Source organism: Scyliorhinus canicula, chromosome 14, assembly GCF_902713615.1.
Source record: "Scyliorhinus canicula chromosome 14, sScyCan1.1, whole genome shotgun sequence".
Classification (NCBI taxonomy): Eukaryota; Metazoa; Chordata; class Chondrichthyes; order Carcharhiniformes; family Scyliorhinidae; genus Scyliorhinus; species Scyliorhinus canicula.
The window spans coordinates 58465002-58487625 of NC_052159.1; the positions used below are offsets into that span (position 1 = coordinate 58465002).

The 22624-nt window shown below is 45.0% G+C and overlaps 1 protein-coding gene across 1 annotated transcript in view; it reads left to right on the forward strand.

Annotated features, from left to right (window-relative positions):
- LOC119977196 (radixin-like) overlaps window positions 1-22624 on the forward strand; it is a 113875-nt gene that overhangs the window by 36202 nt on the left and 55049 nt on the right. Inside the window, 4 exon segments of the mRNA XM_038817893.1 lie at window positions 9892-9975; window positions 11888-11983; window positions 20410-20449; window positions 20452-20683. Coding sequence (XP_038673821.1) covers window positions 9892-9975; window positions 11888-11983; window positions 20410-20449; window positions 20452-20683 — 452 coding nt within the window.

Genomic DNA, 22624 nt, shown 5'->3' on the forward strand with positions numbered 1-22624 from the left:
TCGTCAGCTCTCGAAGGGGAGAGCAGCTTCTGGTACTCTGGCGACATTGGCATTTATTTCAAATTCTGAATATTAACAGGCAAACTGGTTGGCCACCGCATACTGCACCTAGAACAGAGCAAGTGATCAAGACAGAAACCACCCAGATGTCAGTGATCAATGAGTCACAAAATCTGGTTATAAAACTCCCTAATGAAGGATTTCAACTGCTCACTTTCAAAGCCGCCGTTCTGACTCCGTCTGCCTCAAACCTCCCAATGGTTCAATCTTTTAAACTGCTTCCCATTGGATTCGCAAAGTTGCATACTTGTCCATTCCAGCTGTTTTTGGCTGATTTCTAGTTGCACTAAGTTGGCACTGACTTGGTTTCTCCAAACTCCAGTCTCCTGACTGCATCAAGTTATAAATGGCTCCCCAGGGCTGTTCTGTGAGCCCCACAAGGTTCAAACTGCAAACTACTCTTCTCCCCTGGCAAATGCACAGGTCAAGTGAAACCAGTGAACCTTTGTCCATATTTATGATGTCATGACCTTTTCCAGGTTCACTGAATGCTTTTAAATTAATTTTGTTCTAACTCCCAAAACTAAGCAGTCTCTCGATTGCACTTATTGCAGGTAGAGTTCCCCAGCTAAGTGAGTCCATCTATTTTATGGCTCCATCTCTTCTGTTGTGACTCTATTGACGAGCATGAATAACTAGCATGGGTAATCTTCTGAACTGCCATTTTCTTTTGGGTATTCTGGCACTGTCTAATGCTCAGCAGTTTAGTTACCTTCACAACGACAATTTTCCCAGAACTTACCTCTAAAATATTAACCAGAACTGTGACCTTTGTATGTTCCCACACCAGGTTGATGGTACCTGCCTAATTTCCTTGGTGGAGGATTCCTGTGCAAGGTCACAATTTGTTATAGAAGAAGCTTGACACAAATTATGGTGCACATTTCTCCAGACTGCTATTACTAAAAGAAGGGATATGGGCAACAGATTTTGGATGTCGTCAAAGTTGGAAGAATGGGATGCTAGTTTTAAAGGTGCATTGGAATAGTGAGAAATCTAGGAAGTGTGAAGTTGGGTTTAGAATCAGTAGGTGAAAATGAGCAGTCTGCTTGAGAGAATGGTTGTGATCAGTGGCTCATCTCTGGACAACAGCTTTGAGCTGAGTCTATTGCACTGCCCATGTTCCCATATAATTTTGGTATACTATGATAGCACTCGACTAGCATTGCCAATGCAGTACGAGAGGAGGGCTGAGTTATTAGGTTGGTTGCTTCTAATGGGTTTGAAGGATCCCATGACATTATTTGGGGATGAACAGTAAAGCATGCGTTTCAGCACCACCAGGGAGAGATTAACTGACAGCTAGCTGCTTGTGGGGTTACGCTGTGTACAAAATTACTTTACGTTATGGACATATACTTTAAAAAGGCTCTGATTTTTCCCCCTTTTTTTTTATATAAGAATTTTCCCCAACCCTTCAGTTTTGGAGTGATCCAATTCTCTCAACCCCAGAGCAAACTTGATGGGGTAAAATCAGAGGGTTAGTGTAATTTACACACACCATTTGGGAAGAGGGTTCTGTTTCCCATCTGCTCCCGCTCTCCGTAACCAAACCAGAAAGAGAACAAAGATCGCAGAAAAAATAAGAATTATTTCATGGAGAGTTGAGAATCAAAAGGTCAATAGTGTATTCATTCAGAGGATTAGCAGGCTGAAGCTGTTGAGTAGTAATTCACTTACTTCCATGATGGGAGAAGCACTTTAAACCTCGACAACAGCTCTAGTTCTGTGCACTTTTGATGATGGGAAATGTTCACAAGGCAGTATAAGTTGCAGCTTGGGGTGGTCATATGACATAGCTCCCACTTCTCCTTGCTTGGGACTACGGATGGGCATTTCCAGATCTGAATTCTGCGATTGGTAACCAGAGGTTTCGGGATCCTTTGTCCTCACAGACTGTCTCCATTGGCCAGGGCTTTGCCGCAAATGTGCATTTCCTTGGAATTTGATTTTTGCAGCCAGTAATGGCGTTAGTCATTCTAGAGCCTGTGTCCATTGTAATGTAACCTAATCGGGATGATGTAGATATATTTTTATGTCTTTTGGCATAATCTGTCATTGTACAGTCCTTTTGAGCAATGTAATAACAAATGAAAAGTACTTGCTTTTACATTGGGTTAACTTGCTTAGTGTCTCTGGTTGAGTTCAATAAAGAGCCACGTCAGTAATTAAAACATTGATCATCTTTAGTTGTAACAATACTGAGAAATTGAACTTCTTCTGTGTTGAACTATAAGAGTGAACAGCCCTTAGATCTAAACTGCCTTACAAGGCAGTAACCTACTATTGAAGTACAAGTCTAATTATAGATCATTTTGGAACAAAATGTCAACAGTAGAAACTTAATCTGTCTCCAGTTGTACATACAGTTGGTTATTCTGGCAAACATTGACTGTTTCTAATTACTGTGCCGAATCTATGACCCATCCCTCTTTTGAGTTAGATCTTCTGTAAAGGGTTTAATGTGTAAATATAACTTGTGAAATTAAGGTACATTGCAGTTGGGTTTCTCATTGTTTCTAGTGCATGCTCTCTGATGTGACTAGAATGTAAGGAAGAGAGTACAAGGTTAGATTAAACAAAGGAAACCTATCCAGACAATTAGTTTAATCAGAAAATATTGGCAAATAAGAGGCAGAATCTGCATCTAAAATCTGCTAATTTCAAAGGAGTAACTGAAATGCCAATAACGCAGGTTTTGCATTAACCTTTTTAGAAGTGACTTTTTTGAAGTGAGGCATAGATTCAAGATTTTTCAAAACTGAGTTTAGATTATACTGTTGAACTATTAAATTATCTAAACACTAAAGAAATGACCTGTCTGTCTACCTATTGAATTCTTAATGAAATATTTTTGAGCTTGGCTTGAACCTGTGTTTTCATAAAATCCCTGGTATTCTTTGTTCTAAATATTTAATACAGATTTTATTCTCCAATTTGCCACTTATTTTTCTTGCTGATCAGTTTCTTCCAGTTCAACTCTGCTACCCATTTTAAACTGGGCATGGAATTGTTAACCATAAATGTATCCTTTTAGACGAGTGGAATCCAAAGTTCTGAATATGCTGATTTGACAATTTGAGCCTATTCATCAGCGTTCCACTTAAGGAAGCCACAGACACTTGCACTGCAGCACTGTCATGGCAACCTAGACCCACTACTATTGTGTGAATCGTGTTCATTGAGCTTATGAACTTGGTTCAGCTTTTATGATGCCATGTATGCCCAAATAGTTGGATGTTGCTATGGAATCCCCTCTCGGCCCAGCTCTCTCAAACATCTTTAGATTCAATGAGAAAGGTGCCTTCGATTGGAATGACACCTAAACTCCTACCCTTTGTATATTTCTGACATGTGGGACGTGATTCTCCCAGCCCTGTACCGGGCCGGAGAATCGGCGCAACCGCGCCATGCCAGCACGTGATTCTGAAGTGCGGAGAATCGCCGGCATTTGCGTTGCCGTGGAACTGGTTGCGGGCCGCGGCCGAGTGGCCGCGTGGAAACGGCAGAGTGCTGCCGGCGCCGTTCACCCCTGGCCGTTGCCGGCGGGAACTCTGCGTGAAGGTTCGGGGTGGGGGCAGGGGGTGGACTGTAGTGCAGGGAAAAGTGCTCCTTCACCGATGGGGTCTGGCCCACGATCGGGGCTCACCGATCGGTGGGCCAGCCTCTTTCCCCCTCCCTTGCCCGGGCCTACTTTGTTCCGCTTCGGGCCCCAGGACCTCCATGCCATGTTGCGCTCCGGCCCCGATGCTGAAGACCCTGCGCATGCGCGGGTTGGTGTGGCCCAGCTGCGCATGCATGGGTTGGCGCGGTGCCCATTTGGCACTGGGAAGGGAGGCTGGAGCAGCGTGAACCGCTCCAGCGCCGTGCTGGCCCCCTGTGGGGGCCAAAATCGGTAGTCACAGTGGCCATTTTGTGCTGTCGTGAAACGCGCCGACGTTCACGAGGACGCAAACACTTAGTCTCCATTTCGGAGAATCGCGCCCGTGGTATTATACATTCTCCATATTTTAAAATGCAGCTTATGCGATTTTCTTGCATGTCTTAATGGCCTGTATACTGTGTTCAAATTCGCTTTTTTGAAATGGAGCAGTCAACTGGATTCCCCTTCCTTGACATAACTAGTTGAGAATGTTGGTGGAGTGGGGGAGGGAGAGAGAGTTTGCGACTGCAGTCTACGGTAAACTTGCCTTCATTAGTCCGTGTAAGGGTTGGGATTCCTACAGTTCCATGTGCTATAAAATTAGCAACTTTTAAGGCCCAAGGCATTTGCTCATCATGCAAGCTTGATGCTGAAATAAAGTGCACCAAATACATCCTTTGGGATAATGGCTACACTGATCAGATGATTTCATTCTGTATATTGCACAAACTCATGAATGGGCCTAAGGTTGTCATTTTTGTCCCCGAAGAAGTATTTGAAAGATTTTAGCAACAAGTGAAGCTTGCAGTTTCACACTGTTACTATATCCAAAGATGTGCAGGTTAAGTGGATTGGCCATGGTTTTTAAAAGAAAAAGTCCTTTGGTGCCCAAAGGTTCGGTGGGGTTACGAGTTTAGACCGGATCCTGTTGACTAGCCAAATGATCTGCCTATCTCACAAATGAGTAATGTGGTATATGAATTTTGGTGCCAGTGAGATGCTAGGTGCTGTATGTCCACAGCTGGCAGGTCATATCAAACAGCATATCCCTTCCACTGTTCGCAAATGGAACAGTTGAGTGAAGAGGTGGTTGAATAAAACCAAGCTGTTCTTCAGTCCCAGTTTTGTTTTACTCTGAGCTCAACCACAGACATTATACTTTTGCATGTTTGCTGTTGGTGGGATTTTACACAGGAATCCATAGAGCAGTTGTTGGGAATTCCTGTGAACTTGTGATCCAGAGTTTTTTGCGATGAATTAACAGATATTCATGGCTCATAGCCAACTAACTAGATCTAGAGGGATGTAAAATAGAAGAACATATTTAAACACCTTGCAATTCTCAAAAATTAGATCTTGTCACATGCTGTTGATGGTTTTTATTTATAAATTCCTATGTCCAGATTTTCAATTTGTTCTACCATTATCAACCTGTCTCACTATAATTAAACTCTCTGATCTCCTGTGATGCAGTATCCCAACTTGCATTTCCAAGCTCTTGCTTCTCCACTTCTGTAATTATTAATTGTTTTGAGCACTGAATAATGTCTCTGTACTTGTGCCACTTTTATCCTGACTTCTAACTTTCATCTGAACTGACCGCAACACTCATTTACTGGACAACGGTTAGGAGCACTTTGGATGGTTATAACACTGCACTGTTCTGGCTAAGATCCACTGACTCCAGAGATCGTACCTTTTTTCTTGGCTGTATGGATTTTTGAACATTTCTGTAAATATCCAAGTTATTGTCTAAAGCAAATCAATGGAACTAAGCTGCACAAGGTTGGGAGTTACATCTGCAAGTCAACCTTGAGAGAATAGGGACTAAAAAGATGGACATAGGTGACATCTGCATCATGTAGGGTCTCTGACATTAGCTAAGGTCCACTTACACTCAACAGTCCAATGCACCAGGGCAACTGGGAGTGGATCAGTTTTGTAATACTGCATTTTATTAATTATCTTGCTGTCTGAGATCCGAAGGTTGAAATTTCCCCATTTGAGAAGAACATTTAATATTCCCCCAGTTATGAGGTTGTCTTTTTGAGAATCTATAAACATCAATACTTGTATTCCAAAAGTCTCTATCCAGAATCTACACTCCATTGGGAGGCAAGTAATCTCTACAGCAGTAGTTGTCTTCTCTAAATCCAATAACTATATAACTTTATTCTAGATTAATTCTTTCAGAATATTTCACTTTGCAATGATGCTGAATGAATTCTCAAAATAACCTTGAATTTTACATGATACTAAGGAAGTTCTGTTGATGCCCTCCTTGGTTGTTTAGGTAAAATGGATCGGGTGTGGTTATAATGCTGTACAGTTTAATAACATTTAGCATTCATGATCCAGATTTCCTCATCACTGGCACCCTGGTAGTGGGTGTTGCTCTTGTCTGCATTGTCTCTAGTGTTGGAATATCTTGTTTCCTGATGAGCAGACAGTGAGTCTTTGATTTCCTCCTCTGACCCATGTTCTACATATTTTGATTCTGTAGTTTAACATCTTGTTAGCTAGTGGATTGCTGCAATGCATTGGCTGGACATAAGGTGAACACCTCGGTCTCTTTTGGGTTTACTATTATGGCAGCATGGAGTATTCTTGGCAATTTTTTCCTGGGTGTAGAAATGTTGTGTACTGTTAAATTTCACTTGTATGTATCTCCTAATGTATCTGATTTTAATTGTCCCATCTACTGTGACATCTGCAGACGTGACTAATTTTGTGAATTAATGTAACTTGGAAACCGGACCAGACACTGCACCATTCAATCCAATAATTCTCCCTCTTCCTCTCTTTCCTCCCCCCCCCCCCCCCCATTCTCCCCAGCTTGTCTTTCCTCCTCTGTGATGTAATAAATACTTGTTTCCTCCCAACAATTTAAAAAAAAAAAATCTATTCCTCCAGCTTTGAGCCTTTTGTACAGAATGGATTCTGTTTTGCATATTGGAGGTGGACCCTTTCCTGTTGGGTTGTTGAGTAGGTTGATCAGGGAGAATTGTGTTCTGAAACTGAAAAGTGTTATTGTACAGTTTACTACTTTTATCCTTTTTGTGTGGAACAAATGGACCAGTAGTTAAACGTCTGTTTTGCCACCTTTGTGTGCAGCTTCCATTGATGGGCATACAGGAGGGGGTGGAAAGCTGGTGGTCCAATTATGAATAAATTGTAGCAATTAGCATTTTATAATTGTACACTTGCAGAGTGGAGGATTGGGTGGAGACATTTAAATCGTTTGCTTTCCTTTTAGTCCAACCTGTGCCTAACCATAATGTGGTACAGTCAGCCTGAATGTATTGATAATTAATTTTGAAGGTTTGCAGTTTGGTAAAGTGTTGTATTAGTTATCCCTTAGTAGTGATTAACTAGTAGCCATGAATTCCCTACCTAGTGACTCAAAAGATGAAACCCGAATGGTCCTAAACATTTCTGCAATGGGATTGATGGTGTAGTTTGCCTTGCTGTCACATTGTTTATGAAACTCTTCTATATAAATGTGATCAAAAAGGTAAAAGTGGCTAAAAGGTAGTCCAGTTGCAACAGTCTTTTGAAGTATTACTAAATATGGGTTCATGAATTTGATTTTAATTCTGAAATGACTAATCCAGGTTCCAGTACACTTGTGTAATTAGTCCAAGAGTTTAAAAAACTGAACGGGATGTCATTGGAACTGAAAATACTTTATCATGCTGATCTTCAGGAATAAATCGGGAGTAAATACGTGAAAGGTCGAAGATTGCTGTTCCTTAGTGAAGGCAATTTAACTTTGCTGAAGATTTTGGTGACCGTAGCATCAGAATAATTGTATTACATGGTAGAATACTCTTGCGCTTCTAAAAGAGAGGCATGGTCCGCTAATATAATTACAATATGAATCCACAGTAATTGGCATAGGAGCAACTTTTTCCCCCCCCTTTTCTTTAAGGCATGGTTAATTGCTGGAATATGGTTCTAGATTGCTGCCTACTCTTATCTTTCCCAGAGACATTTGGCAGACGACTTTTCCACCGGGTAATCCCAGTAAACCTAACTCTTGTGGTGTTAGCCATTCACATGCCTTTCCAGCATGTTACTTCATTGTAATTGGGCATGTGAATTGTGACTACTACTACTCACCTGCAGGTGGCAAGGCTGTGTGGATGTCATGAAGCACACTGATATCTGTGAGGGTATTCCGACATGGAACACTGGTTCGTGGGGGTGTATAGTTTTGTTTTCATAGAATTCCAATAGTGCAGAAGGGAGCCATTTGGCCCATTGCATCTATTCTGACCCTCTGAAAAGAACATCCTACCTAGGCTCACTCCCTTGCAAACCCATGACCCCCACCTAACCTTTGGAAGGCAATTTAGCATGGCCGATCCACCTAACCTGCACATCTTTGGACTGTGGGAGGAAACCGACAGATACTGGGGGAAAATTGCAAACTTCTGAGAGGAAAGTGAAACCCCAGTAATAATGAACAATCCAGTAGTGTAACAATTATTAAAGACCATTGAAGTAAAGACAAATAAATACATTAGGACTATAAGACCATTAAATTACTAAACAGTTTATGTAGAACATACCACTTGTTCCAAAATATATCTACGATCCCTAACTCTGATTTTCCCCAAACTACATTCAAATTAAATAAAACCATCTTCTAGTTACCACTCAATTGGGGATGCTGATCAATTCTGGGAGATGTCCTATCCTGGTCTGGCAAATATATTTAAGCTGCCTTTTATGCAGGTTTTCTGCATGCCTTGGTTCTAAGCCTTCAAGGCTATTAGTTGGTAACTGGCTTGGGTGCTTCGGTCTGCTAGGTGCTAACTGATTTGGATTCAGCCAATTATACTGTTTTTCCACTTTGATTCAGCCTTTGGCTGTCTGCCCCCATCAACTTCGACATTATACCTCATTGATCTTCTCAATCATCTAGATAAGATGTTTCTACTTCTAATCTAGCCACATCTGATTGTAAACTGTCTTCTAACCTTGTTTAATGGGAGAGACTCATCTCATCCAGTCATTTGAGTACTGGGCAGATTTCTCTGTTACTGGGCAGCTCGCATCCCATTTATGTTTTGTTAAAGTAAATTTTACTGGGATTTTGCGGTAAATTCATAACAGTGGAGCACTTTCAGCCTCCTCTCCACTAAAACCCGTCAAGTTTTGTGCAGACAGGGAATTGAATGGAATATTTCTAGTTCAAATGACCCGGCTGTTGCTGGGTAAAGTTATATGAGCTGTATAAATCTTGTTTAAATTGTAAGAAGTCGTACAACATCGGGTTAAAGTCCAACAGGTTTGTTTTGAATCATTCACCTGAGGAAGGAGCAGTGCTTCGAAAGCTAGTGATTCGAAACAAACCTGTTGGACTTTAACCTGGTGTTGTAAGACGTCTTACTGTGCTCACCCCAGTCCAACACCGGCATCTCCATCTTGTTTAAATTGAAAATGAGATGGGAGGGTGGGGTGTGGTACCATATCTAGGATATGATCTTTGTGTTTGCTGGATGGTTGTATTGTTATCAGAGTATATGCTTGAATGGATGAGAAAATCTGTGTTGCCTGATTTCTTTTTGTTCTGAGATGTATAATAAGGATAGCCAGGAGTGATTAGTATCCAATTAATTGAACATGATATTCGTGTATAATACCTTCAGAACTACCTTGATTTTTCAGTGGGATGCAATATGCTGAGCTAATATTCTATCATGACCACTTGCAGGGTAAAGAAATGTTACGCAACTATGAAAGCACACTTGGAGAAATAGGGTTCTTAAATATTGCAATAAAGAATAACTGGAGATTAATTGTCTTAATATCTAAAGATAGGAGCACTTCATATGGATTCAAAATGGTAACATGCTGATTTTAATTTTTATAACCAGCTTGTTTTTGTCCTAACCTATAATTGGCACATCATGCGCTTCTAATTATTTTCATGGGTAAATGTAATCCCCTGATGCTTTGGTTAGACGTCAAAAATATTTTCTTCGGTGTGTAATAATGATAGCACTTTAAAGGGAGTTGCATAGAAATGGCTGTTTCTGGTTATTCAAAGTGGGAGAGAGTTAAAACGCTGATGACGTCAAGATCTGTCTGTATTTTCTTATCTCTTTATAATTACAATGTATTTAACAGCTTTCTATAGATAAATTAGTTAATAGGTTTAATTTTCTGCCTGTTGACAGATCAATGTACGTGTCACTACAATGGATGCAGAGCTGGAGTTTGCCATCCAGCCAAATACAACTGGCAAGCAGCTCTTTGATCAGGTAAGCTAATATTTTGGTTCGTTGTTTAAAAAATTTAAATCTTTTCAATTTTGCCTTGTGGCTGAGTGTTTGAATTAATTCCTAAATCTTTTCTGTTGGAATCCATAACAATCTACATTTTTGAGGGGTTTGGCCAGTCATTTTCTAGTCCTATCTGAAGCTGAACAGAGAGAGTTAGTAAGGGTGGTGGGAATTAGCAAGGGTGCTTGAGAGTAGAGCTAGGACATCTAAAGGTTTAGCACCTGCATGGTGAGAATGCAGTGAAGGGTGATGCATGAGGGACGGGAAGATCACGGGTTTTCTCGTAAAGGCCGAGGCGGTTGTTACAGGTGTAGCATGTGAGACCAGAGAATTGCAAGTATGGGCAAGGATGCTCAATTCAATATATGGCGACAGCACAGATTGGATGATGGGAAAACTAGACTGAGACAGGGTTAGGTTTTGGGCAATTTATAGAGAAGGGTGGAGTTTTGGCATTTCTGAAGTCAAATATGAATGTATTAAAGATTTCTGAAGAGGCAGATAATGTTGCAATGGCGGCAGTTACAATAAATTCTTCCATGTGTAACAGCAGTGGTTATAAGAGCAGTGTTGTGGGTTCTCCTTTCTACACACCACTGAGGAATCTAGCATGCAAAGGAAACAGCCAAGGATATATAGAATTGTAAGATACTTTTTGGGAGATGATTCAATTAATAGCTTTTTTTCCAAGAGGGAATAGGAACCATGGCCAGTTTTGCCATTCCCTGGTGGGGGAGGGGGGACATTTTCTCATGCTTGGGGGTGGAAGTGTACACTGCCATGCTTCTAATGATGAAAGTCAAAATAACGTTGACTCTTTTCATTATTCTACTCCGATTTGCACCTTCAGGTTGTTGTATTTAACCCCCCCCCCCCCCGAAACCCACCAAAAGTAGAGTTCTGATGTTTAAAATTCCTAATTTTCATGCTCCACAAGCAAACTGTGAGCTATTGACTTAGGAATTGTCCATTCATGTGTTTTGGAAGTTCTGATTTTTATATAGCATGCATTCTTATGAGGCAGCATAACATTAGATGTACAAATTCTTGATTGCAAATGCAGCTAAGTTTAAATTTTCCAACTTCTAGAAGTTAATGAATTTCATTAACCTGTAATAGTTATAGTAAAGAAATCTTAGCATTCCAGTCAATTCATAATGAGGAACTTGTTAGTGGCCTTTTGAGATGCTTCACATTTTGTAATACAGTAAACTTTAGGAACGCATTAGTTATGAACGGCTAATTATTTGCTAAGGTGCTCAATAGGAGATGAGCTCTGAAAAGACATTCTGACCATCGATAGTACAAGCGCACACAACTCATTAAAATCGTGTTGGTGGTTGACCCCCCCCCCCCCCCCCCCCCCCCCCCACCCCCAAATGAAGCTTGCATAAATGTAAGACAAATGGAAATCCAGCATAACTGGGATACAGTCATGGGTGTAAAAGGAATATGACACAATCTTGCCAGGCATGTCAATACTAACAGTAAAATGTTTTATGCATGTCTTGAAAGAAGGACTACACTGAAGAGAAATGTGGGGTCCATTTAAGGACAGATGGAACCTGGGTACTGTTAATGATTATCGTTGACTAAAGTTATGTGGCGTTGAGACACAGATCAGCCATGATCTAATGTGCACGGTGTAACTAGTTTGCGGAACCGTTGCCTACTCCAGTTGCTATGCTTTCTCAAACATTTGTTAAAACTTGCTTTGCATACTTTGGTCCTATTGTCATATTTTTCCATAAGAACCCAAAATAATTTGGCTTCCACTACCAGAAGATTCTGAGAGTATGCTCAAAATAGAAGTTGAGATAATTTTCAGATATATGAAAAGCTTGTAACTCGATGAAATGCTGAAGGCTAATGATGGATATTTTTATTTCAGGTTGTAAAGACTGTAGGCCTGAGAGAAGTGTGGTTCTTCGGCCTGCAGTATATAGACAGCAAAGGATACACCACATGGCTAAAGCTAAACAAAAAGGTATTTACCTTTTTTTACTTGCTATCTGGCATGGAGTTTTTAGAAAAATAAACTATCAGGATTCATAACATCACAATCTCAATCAATATTTAGAATCTTTTGGTACAGAAATGTTTCATTGAATTAGTGGAAGTTGATCATTATTCTGGCTTCTCTATAATTTACTGTTTCACCTTTGTCATGCATTTTGACTCAGCAGAATTTTGTTGAATCATTATTTTAAATGTTTGTGTTCAAACGTGATGTTGTTTGGTGGGGGAGGGGTGAATTCTGCTTTATTAAGAAAGTATTTTTAAAAATGCATTTTACGGGATGTAGCTTCGCTGGCCAGGTCAACAGTTGTTGCCAATACCTAATTGAGGTGGAGAGCTGCGTTCTTGAATCGCTGATGTGTTGATGTGATGTAGGTATACCCACTGAACTATTAGGGAGGGAGTTCCAGGATTTTGATCCAGTGACAGTGAAGGAATGACAATATATTTCCACGTCGTGGAAGGGGAGCTTCCAGGTGCTGGGGTTCATGTGCATCTGTTGCTCTTGTCCTTCTATTTAAAAAAAAATAAAAATAAAAAATTTTTTTATTGAAATTTTTGAAAAATGTATAACAACAAAACAATAATAAACACCCCCCGGACCCGTAACAACGCATATAACGAGCCCCCCCCCCCCCCCCCCCCCCCAACCCGATGACCAACAAGATAAATTTAAAATAATTTAAATCAACATAAACAATACCCCCCTGACCCCCCCCCCCCCCCCCCCCCCCCCGGGTTGCCGCTGCTGCTGACCTAGTTCCCTATCGTTGAGCCAGAAAGTCGAGGAAAGGCTGCCACCTCCTAAAGAACCTTGTACTGACCCCCTCGGGGCGAATTTGACCTTCTCCAGCTTAATGAATCCCGCCATGTCATTGATCCAGGTCTCCACGCTTGGGGGTCTCGCATCTTTCCATTGCAACAAGATCCTCCGTCTGGCTACTAGGGACACAAAGGCCTCTTTCGCCTCCTGCACTCCCGGCTCCACCCCAACCCCAAATATCGCGAGTCCCCAGCCTGGCTTGACCCTGGACCCTACCACCCTCGACACCGTCCTCGCCGCCCCCTGCCAGAATTCCCCCAGTGCCGCGCATGTCCAAAACATATGGGCATGGTTCGCTGGGCTCCCCGAACACCTAATGCACCTGTCCTCACCCCCAAAAAACCTGCTCATCCTCGTCCCGGACATATGAGCCCTGTGCAGTACCTTGAACTGGATGAGGCTAAGCCTCGCACATGAAGAGGCGGAGTTCACCGTCTCCAGGGCGTTTGCCCATGTCCCCTCCTCAATCTGTTCCCCCAGCTCCACTTCCCACATAGCTTCAGCTCCTCTACCGATGCCTCCTCCACCTCCTGCATCACCTGGTAGATGTCACACCTTCCCATCCCCGACCCACACCCCCGAAAGCACCCTATCCCTTACCCCCGCGGGGGCAGCAAAGGGAACCCCTCCACCTGCCGCCCAGCAACCGCCTTGACCTGAAGGTACCTGAACATATTCCCTGGGGGGAGCTCAAACTTCTCCTCTAGCTCATCCAGGCTCGCAAACCTCCCGTCAATTAATAGGTCTCCCAACTTCCTAATGCCCGCCCTGTGCCACCCCGGGAACCCACCATCAATGTTCCCTGGGACAAACCGGTGGTTCCCCCGCAGCGAGGCCTCCACCGAGCCCCCCACTTCCCCCCTGTGTCACCTCCACTGCCCCCAAATCTTGAGGGTAGCTGCCGCCACCGGGCTCGTGGTGTACCTCGTTGGAGGGAGCGGCAACGGCGCCATTACCAGTGCCTTCAGGCTTGTGCCTCCGCAGGACGCCATCTCCATCCGTTTCCATGCTGCCTCCTCCCCATCCATTACCCATTTGCGTACAATCGAGACATTAGCTGCCCAATAGTACCCAGAGAGGTTGGGCAGCGCCAGCCCCCCTCCATCCCTGCCCCGCTCCAAAAAGGCCTTCCTCACCCTCGGAGTCTCATGCGCCCAAACAAATCCCGTGATGCTGCTGTTCACCCTCCTAAAAAAGGCCCTCGGAATAAGGATGGGGAGGCACCGGAACAAAAACAAAAACCTCGTGAGCACCGTCATTTTAACGGACTGTACTCTACCCGCCAACGACAGCGGCAGCATGTCCCACCTTTTGAACTCCTCCTCCATCTGCTCCGCCAACCTAGTAAAATTAAGCTTATGCAAAGTCCCCCAACTCCTAGCAACCTGAACGCCCAGGTACCTAAAACTCCTCACTGCCCTTTTTAGCGGGAGCCTACCAATCCTCTCCTCTCCTGATCACCCGGGTGTACAACAAACAGCTCGCTCTTGCCCAGGTTCAGCTTGTAGCCCGAGAAACTCCCAAACTCAGCAAGAATCTCCATCACCTCCAGCATTCCCCCCCCCCCCCCCCCCCCCACCGGGTTTGCTACAGACAGCAACAAGACATCTGCATAAAATGGCACTCTGTGCTCCTCCCCACCCCGCACCAGACCCCTCCACCTTCCCGACTCCCTTAGCGCCATGGCCAGAGGCTCAATTGCCAACGCAATAAGCAAGGGGGACAGGGGGCACCCCAGCCTCGTCCCACGGTAGAGCCTGAAGTACTCGGACCTCCTCCCATTTGTCGCTACACTCTCCATCGGGGCCTCGTACAGCAACCTCACCCATGTAATAAACCCCACCCCAAACCCGAACCTGTCTCAACCCTATCAAAGGCCTTCTCCGCATCCAATGCCACCACAATCTCCGCCTCCTTCTGCCGCCGGCATCATTATCACATTTAGCAGCCTTCGCACGTTCGTGTTCAGCTGCCTCCCCTTCACAAATCCCGTCTGATCTTCATGTATCACCCCCGACACAGTCCTCTACCCTAGTGGCCAAGATCTTTGCCAGCAACTTGCCGTCCACGTTCAACAGTGAAATTGGCCTATATGATCCACACTGCAGGGGGTCCTTATCTCGCTTCAGGATCAGGGAAATCAGCGCCCGTGACATCGTCGGGGGCAAGACTCTCCCCTCCCATGCCTCGTTAAAGGTCCGAACCAACAGGGGGCCCAACAGGTCCGCATATTTTTTATAAAATTCAACCGGGAACCCATCTGGTCCCGGCGCCTTCCCCGACTGCATGTGGCCAATCCCTCTAACCAGCTCCTCCAACTCAATCGGTGCCCCCAGTCCCTCCACCTGCTCCTCCTGCACCCTTGGAAATCGCAGCCTGTTCAAAAAGCTCTCCATTCCCCCTCTCACCACCGGCGGCTCCGACCGGTACAGTTCCCTGTAGAAGACCCATTAACCTCTGCCACCTTCAGCACCACATTCCCACCCCTATCCTTCACTCCACCAATCTCCCTAGCCGCATCCCGCTTGCGAAGCTGATGCACCAGCATCCTGCTCGCCTTCTCCCCATATTCGTAGACTGCTCCCTGCGCCTTCCTCCACTGTGTCTCCGCCTTTCTGGTGGTCAGTAAATCAAACTTAGCCTGCAGGCTATGCCGCTCCCCCAACAATCCCTCCTCCGGGGCCTCCGCATACCTCTTATCTGCACTTAGCAGCTCCCCCACCAGTCTCTCCCTCTCCCTATGGACTCGGATGGAAATCGGCTCCCCCCTAATCACTGCCTTCAGAGCCTCCCACACCATCACCACCCGGACCTCCCCAGTATCATTGGCCTCGAGGTACCTCTCAATACATCCCTAGACCCTCCTACACACCTTATCAGCCAACAACCCCACATCCAAACGCCAAAGCGGGCGCTGGTCCCACACCTCCCCCTTCTCCAGATCCACCCAATGCGCAGCATGGTCCGAAATCGCTATAGCCGAATATTCGGCATCCTCCACCCTCGGGACCAGCTCCCTATTCAAGACAAAAAAATCAATACGGGAATAAACCCTGTGCACGTGGGAGAAAAAAAGAGTACTCCCGAGCCCTCGGCCTCCCAAACCTCCAGGGATCATCACCCCCCCCCCCCCGCCTCCAGGTCAGGAATGCGACCCAACATACGCCGCATGAAACCAGCATCATCCCAATTTGGGGCATACACATTTACCAACACCACCCTCTCCCCCTGCAGCTTACCGCTCACCATCACATATCTGCCGCCACTATCAGCCACCACCTCAGACGCCTCAAACGCCACCCTCTTCCCCACCAGGATCGCCACCCCTCCGGTTCTTCGCGTCGAGCCCTGAATGGAAAACTTGCCCACCCACCCCTTCCTCAAACGAACCTGGTCCGCCACCTTCAGGTGAGTCTCCTGAAGCATGGCCACGTCCCCCTTCAGATGCGAAAACACCCGGGCCTGCTTAAACCGGCCCATTCAAACCCCCTCACGTTCCACGTCATCAGCCGGATCAGGGGGCAACCCCACCCCCCTCCCCTGCCGACTAGCCATAGCCCATTGACTGCTCGCCCCTGGCCAGCACCCCCCACCCTGACCCCCCGCACCAGCTCCTCCCTGGCCATTCCAGCAGCGTCCCCCCCCCCCCCCCCCCCCCCCCCCCCCCCGGGGCTAGGACCCCTCCTAGCCACGACGCTCCCTCCACAGTACTCCTGTGAGCCAGCTGACTTCTGCTGACCCCGGCAGCTCCCGCCCTAACTCCGACCCCTCCCGATATGGGGTCACCCCCACCCTGCAGCAGCTCCTTGGCACCGCTCCAGCGCGGGAAAACGGAACTGATATCCACGCCCTTTGCCTCCAGCTCCACCCCCCTCGTCCCGCGGCGCGGGAAACCAGAGGAAAGCCCGTGCTTTCACACTGCCCCCCCCCCCCATGCAGCTCCCAAATAGCAGTCCCAACCCATCCACCAACCCCATACAAAAAAACAGACCCCCAACACCCCCCTTAAAACACGAAACCATAACCAACACCATCCGAAAGCAGAACAAAAAACAGAATAGGCCAGCAACAGCATAAATAGTGATGCAAAAAACCCCCACAGTCCCCAATCCCTAGTTCGAGTCCAACTTTTCAGCCTGCACAAAGGCCCACGCTTCCTCCGGGGACTCAAAATAGTGATGCCGGTCCTTGTAGGTGACCCACAAGCACGCAGGCGGCAGCATGCCGAATTTCACCTGCCTGTTGTGGAGCACCGCCTTCGTCTGGTTGAACCCAGCCCTCCGCTTAGCCACCTCCGCACTCCAGTCCTGGTAGATGCGCATGACCGAATTCTCCCACTTGCTGCTCCTCACCTTCTTGGCCCATCGCAGCACACACTCCCGGTCACTGCCGATGGAACAGCACCAGCACTGCCTGCGGGGGTTCATTCGCCTTTGGCCTCCTGGCCAGTACTCTGTGGGCCCCCTCCAGCTTCAGGGGCAGATGGAAAGATCCTTCCCCCTCCAGCGAGTTCGGCATCACGGCCACATAAGCCGGCAGGTCCGACCCCTCCAGCCACTCTGCGAGGCCCAGGATCCGCAAGTTCTTCCTCCTCGACTGAAACTCCATCTCCTCAAAACGATCTTGCCACTTTTTGTGGAGCGCCTCGTGCATCTCCACCTTCCCCACGAGGGCCGAGACCTCATCCTCGCGCTCAGAGGCCTGCTGCTGCAACTCGAGGATCACTGCACCCTGGGTTGTCTGGGTCTCCAGCAGCTTACTTGTAACTTTCAAAGAGTCCAGCAACTCCACTGGGGGGGGGGGGGGGGGCTCCACCGGCTGCCATTTTGTCCACCTTCCCCCACTTTTCCAGGGGAGCTGCCGCCGTTTTTTTTCCTCGCCCCACTCCGGGTCTGCACCATAAATCCCGAGGGATATTACTCCTGACGCCTTCAGACATCGGGAATCATTGAACCAGTGCCGTTTGGGGCCCTTAAAAGAGCCCAAAAGTCCCACTATAGCGGGAGCTGCCAAACGTGTGGCTTAGCTCTGCATTGCCGCCACCGGAAGTCGCTCTTGTACTTTTAGATAGTAGTGATCATGAATTCGGAAGGTGCTGCCTAAGAACCTGTAAGTTCACTGCAGTGTATCTTTTAGACCGTACACGCTGCTGCTACTATTGTGTGTCGGTGGTGGAGGGAGTGAATGTTTGTGGAATAGAGAGCAATCAAGTTTTCCCTCCTTTGTCCTGTATGATGTCAAGCTTCTTGTGTTGTTTGATCTGCACTCATCCAGGCAAATGGAGTATGTCATCACGCTCCTGACTTGACTGTAGATGGGGGATTAGCTTCGGGGAGTCGGGAGCGGAGTTGCATGCTGCAGGATTCCTAGCCTCTGACCTGCTCTGGTAACGACAGTATTTATGTGGCTATTCCAGTTCTGTTTCTGGTCGATAGTAGCCCCCGGGATGTTGATCGTCACTGATTCAGTGATGGTAATGCCGTTGAAAATCAAATGTCAATAGTTTGATTCGCGTATTGGAGATGGCCATTACCTGGCACTTGTGTGGTGTGAATGTTACTTAGTACTGGTCAACCCAAGCCTGGATATTGTCCAGGTCTTGCTGCATTTGTACATGACTTGAGTCACGAACGGTGCTGAACATTGTGCAGTCATCAGCGAGCATCCCCACATCCAACCTTGTGTTCTATGTATGGAAATGCAGGAGATCATTGTGGAAATTGTTTTTAAACCAATTCAGCTGTAGACACTGAAGAGCATTGTGTACTACAAATGAACAGACCAGTTTCAAGGTAAGTGAAAGGTACACTTTCTCCAAAAATATCTTGTGACTTTGCTGGTAACTTTGGATGTGAATCCAAAATGACTGCAAGAGTAAACTTAAATTGGGCTACTCCACAGGATCTTATTGATACGATTGTGCCTTTTGAGATTCTGGTTGCCTTTGTCACGATTGATATGAAACAACGTTGTTGACAAAGTAAAGTATAAAATGTTTGCGGTGGTTGGGTGGAACAAGAGAAAACAAATGGGGGGGGGAGGGGTGGAGGTGGTTGGGTGGAACAAGAGAAAACGAAGGGGTGGGGGGGGGGGTGGAAACAACAGAGTTTTTGTTGAGTAATGCATGTTGCTGTAATGAAAACACCCACTTCTGATGAGAGATGTGACAAGTGGAACTTCTTCCATTTTAGGCATTTCAATTGATCGTGTTTGCAGCTTTGATATAAGTCAAAGTAAAATTCACTCTATTCTCCCACATTGTACCATATTTGCCTCCTTCCTGTACCAGTGATACTTGCTCCTCCCCCCCCCCTCTCTCTCTCTCTCTCTCTCTCTCTCTCTCTCCTCTCTTCTCCTCTCTTCCCCCCCCCCCCCCCCCCCCCCACCCCCCTCTTCTCCCACTAGCCATCCTGAGGCATCTTGGCAAGATTGCCAAATTATGGACAGTTTATACTGCAGATTCCTGTCTGCTATGAACTGGATGAGGCTGTCTGTACTCATTTCACACACTTGTGGAGCCAGCAAACAGTCTTCCTGATTTATGGACCTCTTTTGGTTGCATTTGAAGCCAAGTACAAAATATGGAAAATTTATTATTGAGCTCACTAACTTTATAAAAATCTCAGACATCTTAATTTATATTAAAAAAAAAGGTAATTAAATTTTCCCGCCCCCCCCCCGCAAATCTTTATCATCTTTGTGATCTTTGTTTTCTTGTTCAAGTGACCATTATTCATCTGCAGGCCAGATGTTGAGTATTCAAATATTTTCTGTAATGGCATGGGTGCATTCTCTTTTTATATAAATTTAGAGTACCCAATTATTTTTTTCCCATTTAAGGGACAATTTAGCATGGCCAATCCACCTAACCTTCACATCTTTGGGTTGTGGGGGTGAAACCCACGCATACTGGTGGAGAATGCGCAAACTCCACATGGGCAGTCACCCAGGGCCGGGATTCGAATCCAGGTCCTCGGTGAAGTAGGCAGCAGTGCTAACCACCATGCCACCCACGGCATGGATGCTTTCTCGTGCTGACCCCACCAACTCATGTAATTCCCCTCCCCGATGGGTTTTCTTGCAGTAGATGCAACATGGCATTGGCCGACAGTGGGACCTTCCAGTCCCACCAAAGTATAAAGGATTTTGCATGACTCTCCTGCCATAGGGGGATAGACTTCAGCAGGACTGAAAGATTCCACCAATGGGAGCAGAACAATCGCCCCCCCGGATTACTTGCATATTTGGACCCAAATATATTTAGCCTTTTTAATGTTAATTTATTTTCTCGAGCATGATATTTTGTATAGCCATGAAGCACATGCTACAACTTTGCATCTTAAAATATTGCAAATGGATGCTGTTCTTTCAGCACTTCCTTTCATCAATTCACATTATTGCACATTTCATTGCTGAAAGCATGAATCTTGCAAATTGATTGGAATAATGTACAAAGAGGGTTTCTAGCTGTGAACTGTTCACAAAATCTGTCTCTAGATTTGTTTTGTTCTGTAAAGATTTATCAATCGAGGCTGAGAAGCCAGTTCACTCTTTTGCAATTTGTGTTCCAGGTTACACAGCAGGATGTGCGAAAAGAGAATCCCCTACAATTTAATTTAGGGCAAAGTTCTTCCCAGAAGATGTGTCTGAGGAACTGATCCAGGAGATAACGCAACGTTTATTCTTCTTGCAAGTGAAGGAGGGCATTCTTAATGATGAAATCTATTGTCCACCAGAAACTGCGGTCCTACTTGCTTCATATGCTGTGCAAGCTAAATATGGAGATTTCAACAAAGAGGTCCATAAATCAGGTTATCTAGCCAGTGATCGACTTCTTCCCCAGCGGTAAGTGGACCTGCCCTGGTAAATTGAGGCGCTACACTAGTGTCTCACTCTCGTTTCCACTCTGTCTGGTCTGCCCAATAATCAGCTCTGTCTAGACATTATTTAAATTAATATGGAGGCGATATGGGTGGATTCTGGAAATAGTTTGTTGGTTTTGTAGGGGAGACATTTGTGACCCAATGTTATTTTGAAGGTGAATTCTTTATCTAGGAATTGTTGGATAGAAAAGGACATAGTCTGAATAGTTTGCTCTTTAACATCCTGATATTTGCGTTCATTGACTAAGCATAGTTAATCTCTTAATTAGCAATGTGAGTTTCTTGTCGGGCTAAGAGTTTATTTAAATGGTGATCTGGTGTTAATGAAACCTGTGGCATTTGGGAATCTTGAATATGAAATAGCACAATTGAATTCAACTGAATCCTCTTCAAAACTGACCTCCTCTCCCAAGACTGTTTGGGTTCTCTGCTACGTTCTTGCCTATCTGTTAAGCATTTTGTCAATTTTTCTTCCATGCATATAGCTGTTTACATTTATTTATGTTGAACTTTACCTGCTCCGACCTTGCACACAAATAATTCTGTATATTCTGAACTACAGCTTCTGATTTCCTTGATCCCCTGGTAGCATCTGCAAATTCAACCACTTGGGGAGCTCAGTTTCTGAATTCTGATTACCCCACCCTGTACTTCCTTCCACTCTGTCGTAACTCCTAACAAATAAAGGCAAAAACAGCTTGCATTTATATAGCTCTCTACAGCCAGTACAGTCCGTTTGACACAATTTCTGCTGTAGAGAAATATTGTAGGCAATTTAAAAAAACAAAAAAAACCCCCCCAATAATTGCTAAACATTTGTCAGGACATGGAGAACTCCACTGTTGCTCTTAATAGTAGCATAGGATCTTTAGACTCATCTGAGGTGGACCTTGGCTATTATCTTGTCCAAACGATGACGCACCCGAAGGTGCAGGTCAGTCTGGATTACGTGCACAAGTCATTGAGTGGGACTACAACACACAGCCTTCCAATTCTGAGGCAAAAAGCACTCTCTCAACCACAGCCATTTTCCTTCATATTCAGGTTCCTTCATATTCAGGTTTACTCTGGAATTTTTACATCTGAGTTTAATAGTTTTTTGTTTGGGCACTTCATTACAAGTCTTTTGGAACTTGACTTTCGAAGGAGAACAGGGAATTCACACCCAGGGCCAGCATTGCTTTCCTAAGAAATAGCAAAAATAACTGGGCATGTACCTCTTTCATTTGAACATTGTTCAGAATGTAATTAAAATTGAAAGTTTTATTTCCTCGCAATTCTCCTTCAAAAACACTCCTTCTTTTGTTTTTTGACAGGGGGCAACAATGTCAAAAACAAAGGTTGGCATCGTTCACATTTACCTGTGTGCTCAAGGCCCCAGCCATTGCCAGGTTGAATGTGGTGGGCCCTTGAATACAGAAAATTAAGGCATGATACATGTGCAATAGTTGTCATTCGACTTTTTTCTTTTTTTCTCTTCCTTCTATTTCTCCCTTTGCACCTTCCCCAATGTATTAGCATCTTGGATGTGTTAATTGAAGTTTTTTTTAATTTATCTGGTAAAGGCTACATTTACTACCCCAATGCTGCTCCTAATAGGTTACTGTGGTGAACCTGCCAGCTGTTGTTTGAAAATTTGCCAGGTAAAATAGTGTGAGCTTTGCATCATTTGTGCTCAAATATTTGTTCTTATAATTGAGATTGAGACTTGGATTACTGCATAGTTAAGGCCATATCTAAAGGGTCATGCCATTACATCTTTCAGTATTTGACTGGCTTATTGCAGTAGGTATGTAGTTTAGTTTGGAAGAATTTAATGACTTTTTTTGGAAAGAAGTGTTGATTCAAACGTTTTGTTTGGCTGTTATGGTATGTTTAACAATGTTAACTGCTTTATTCACAT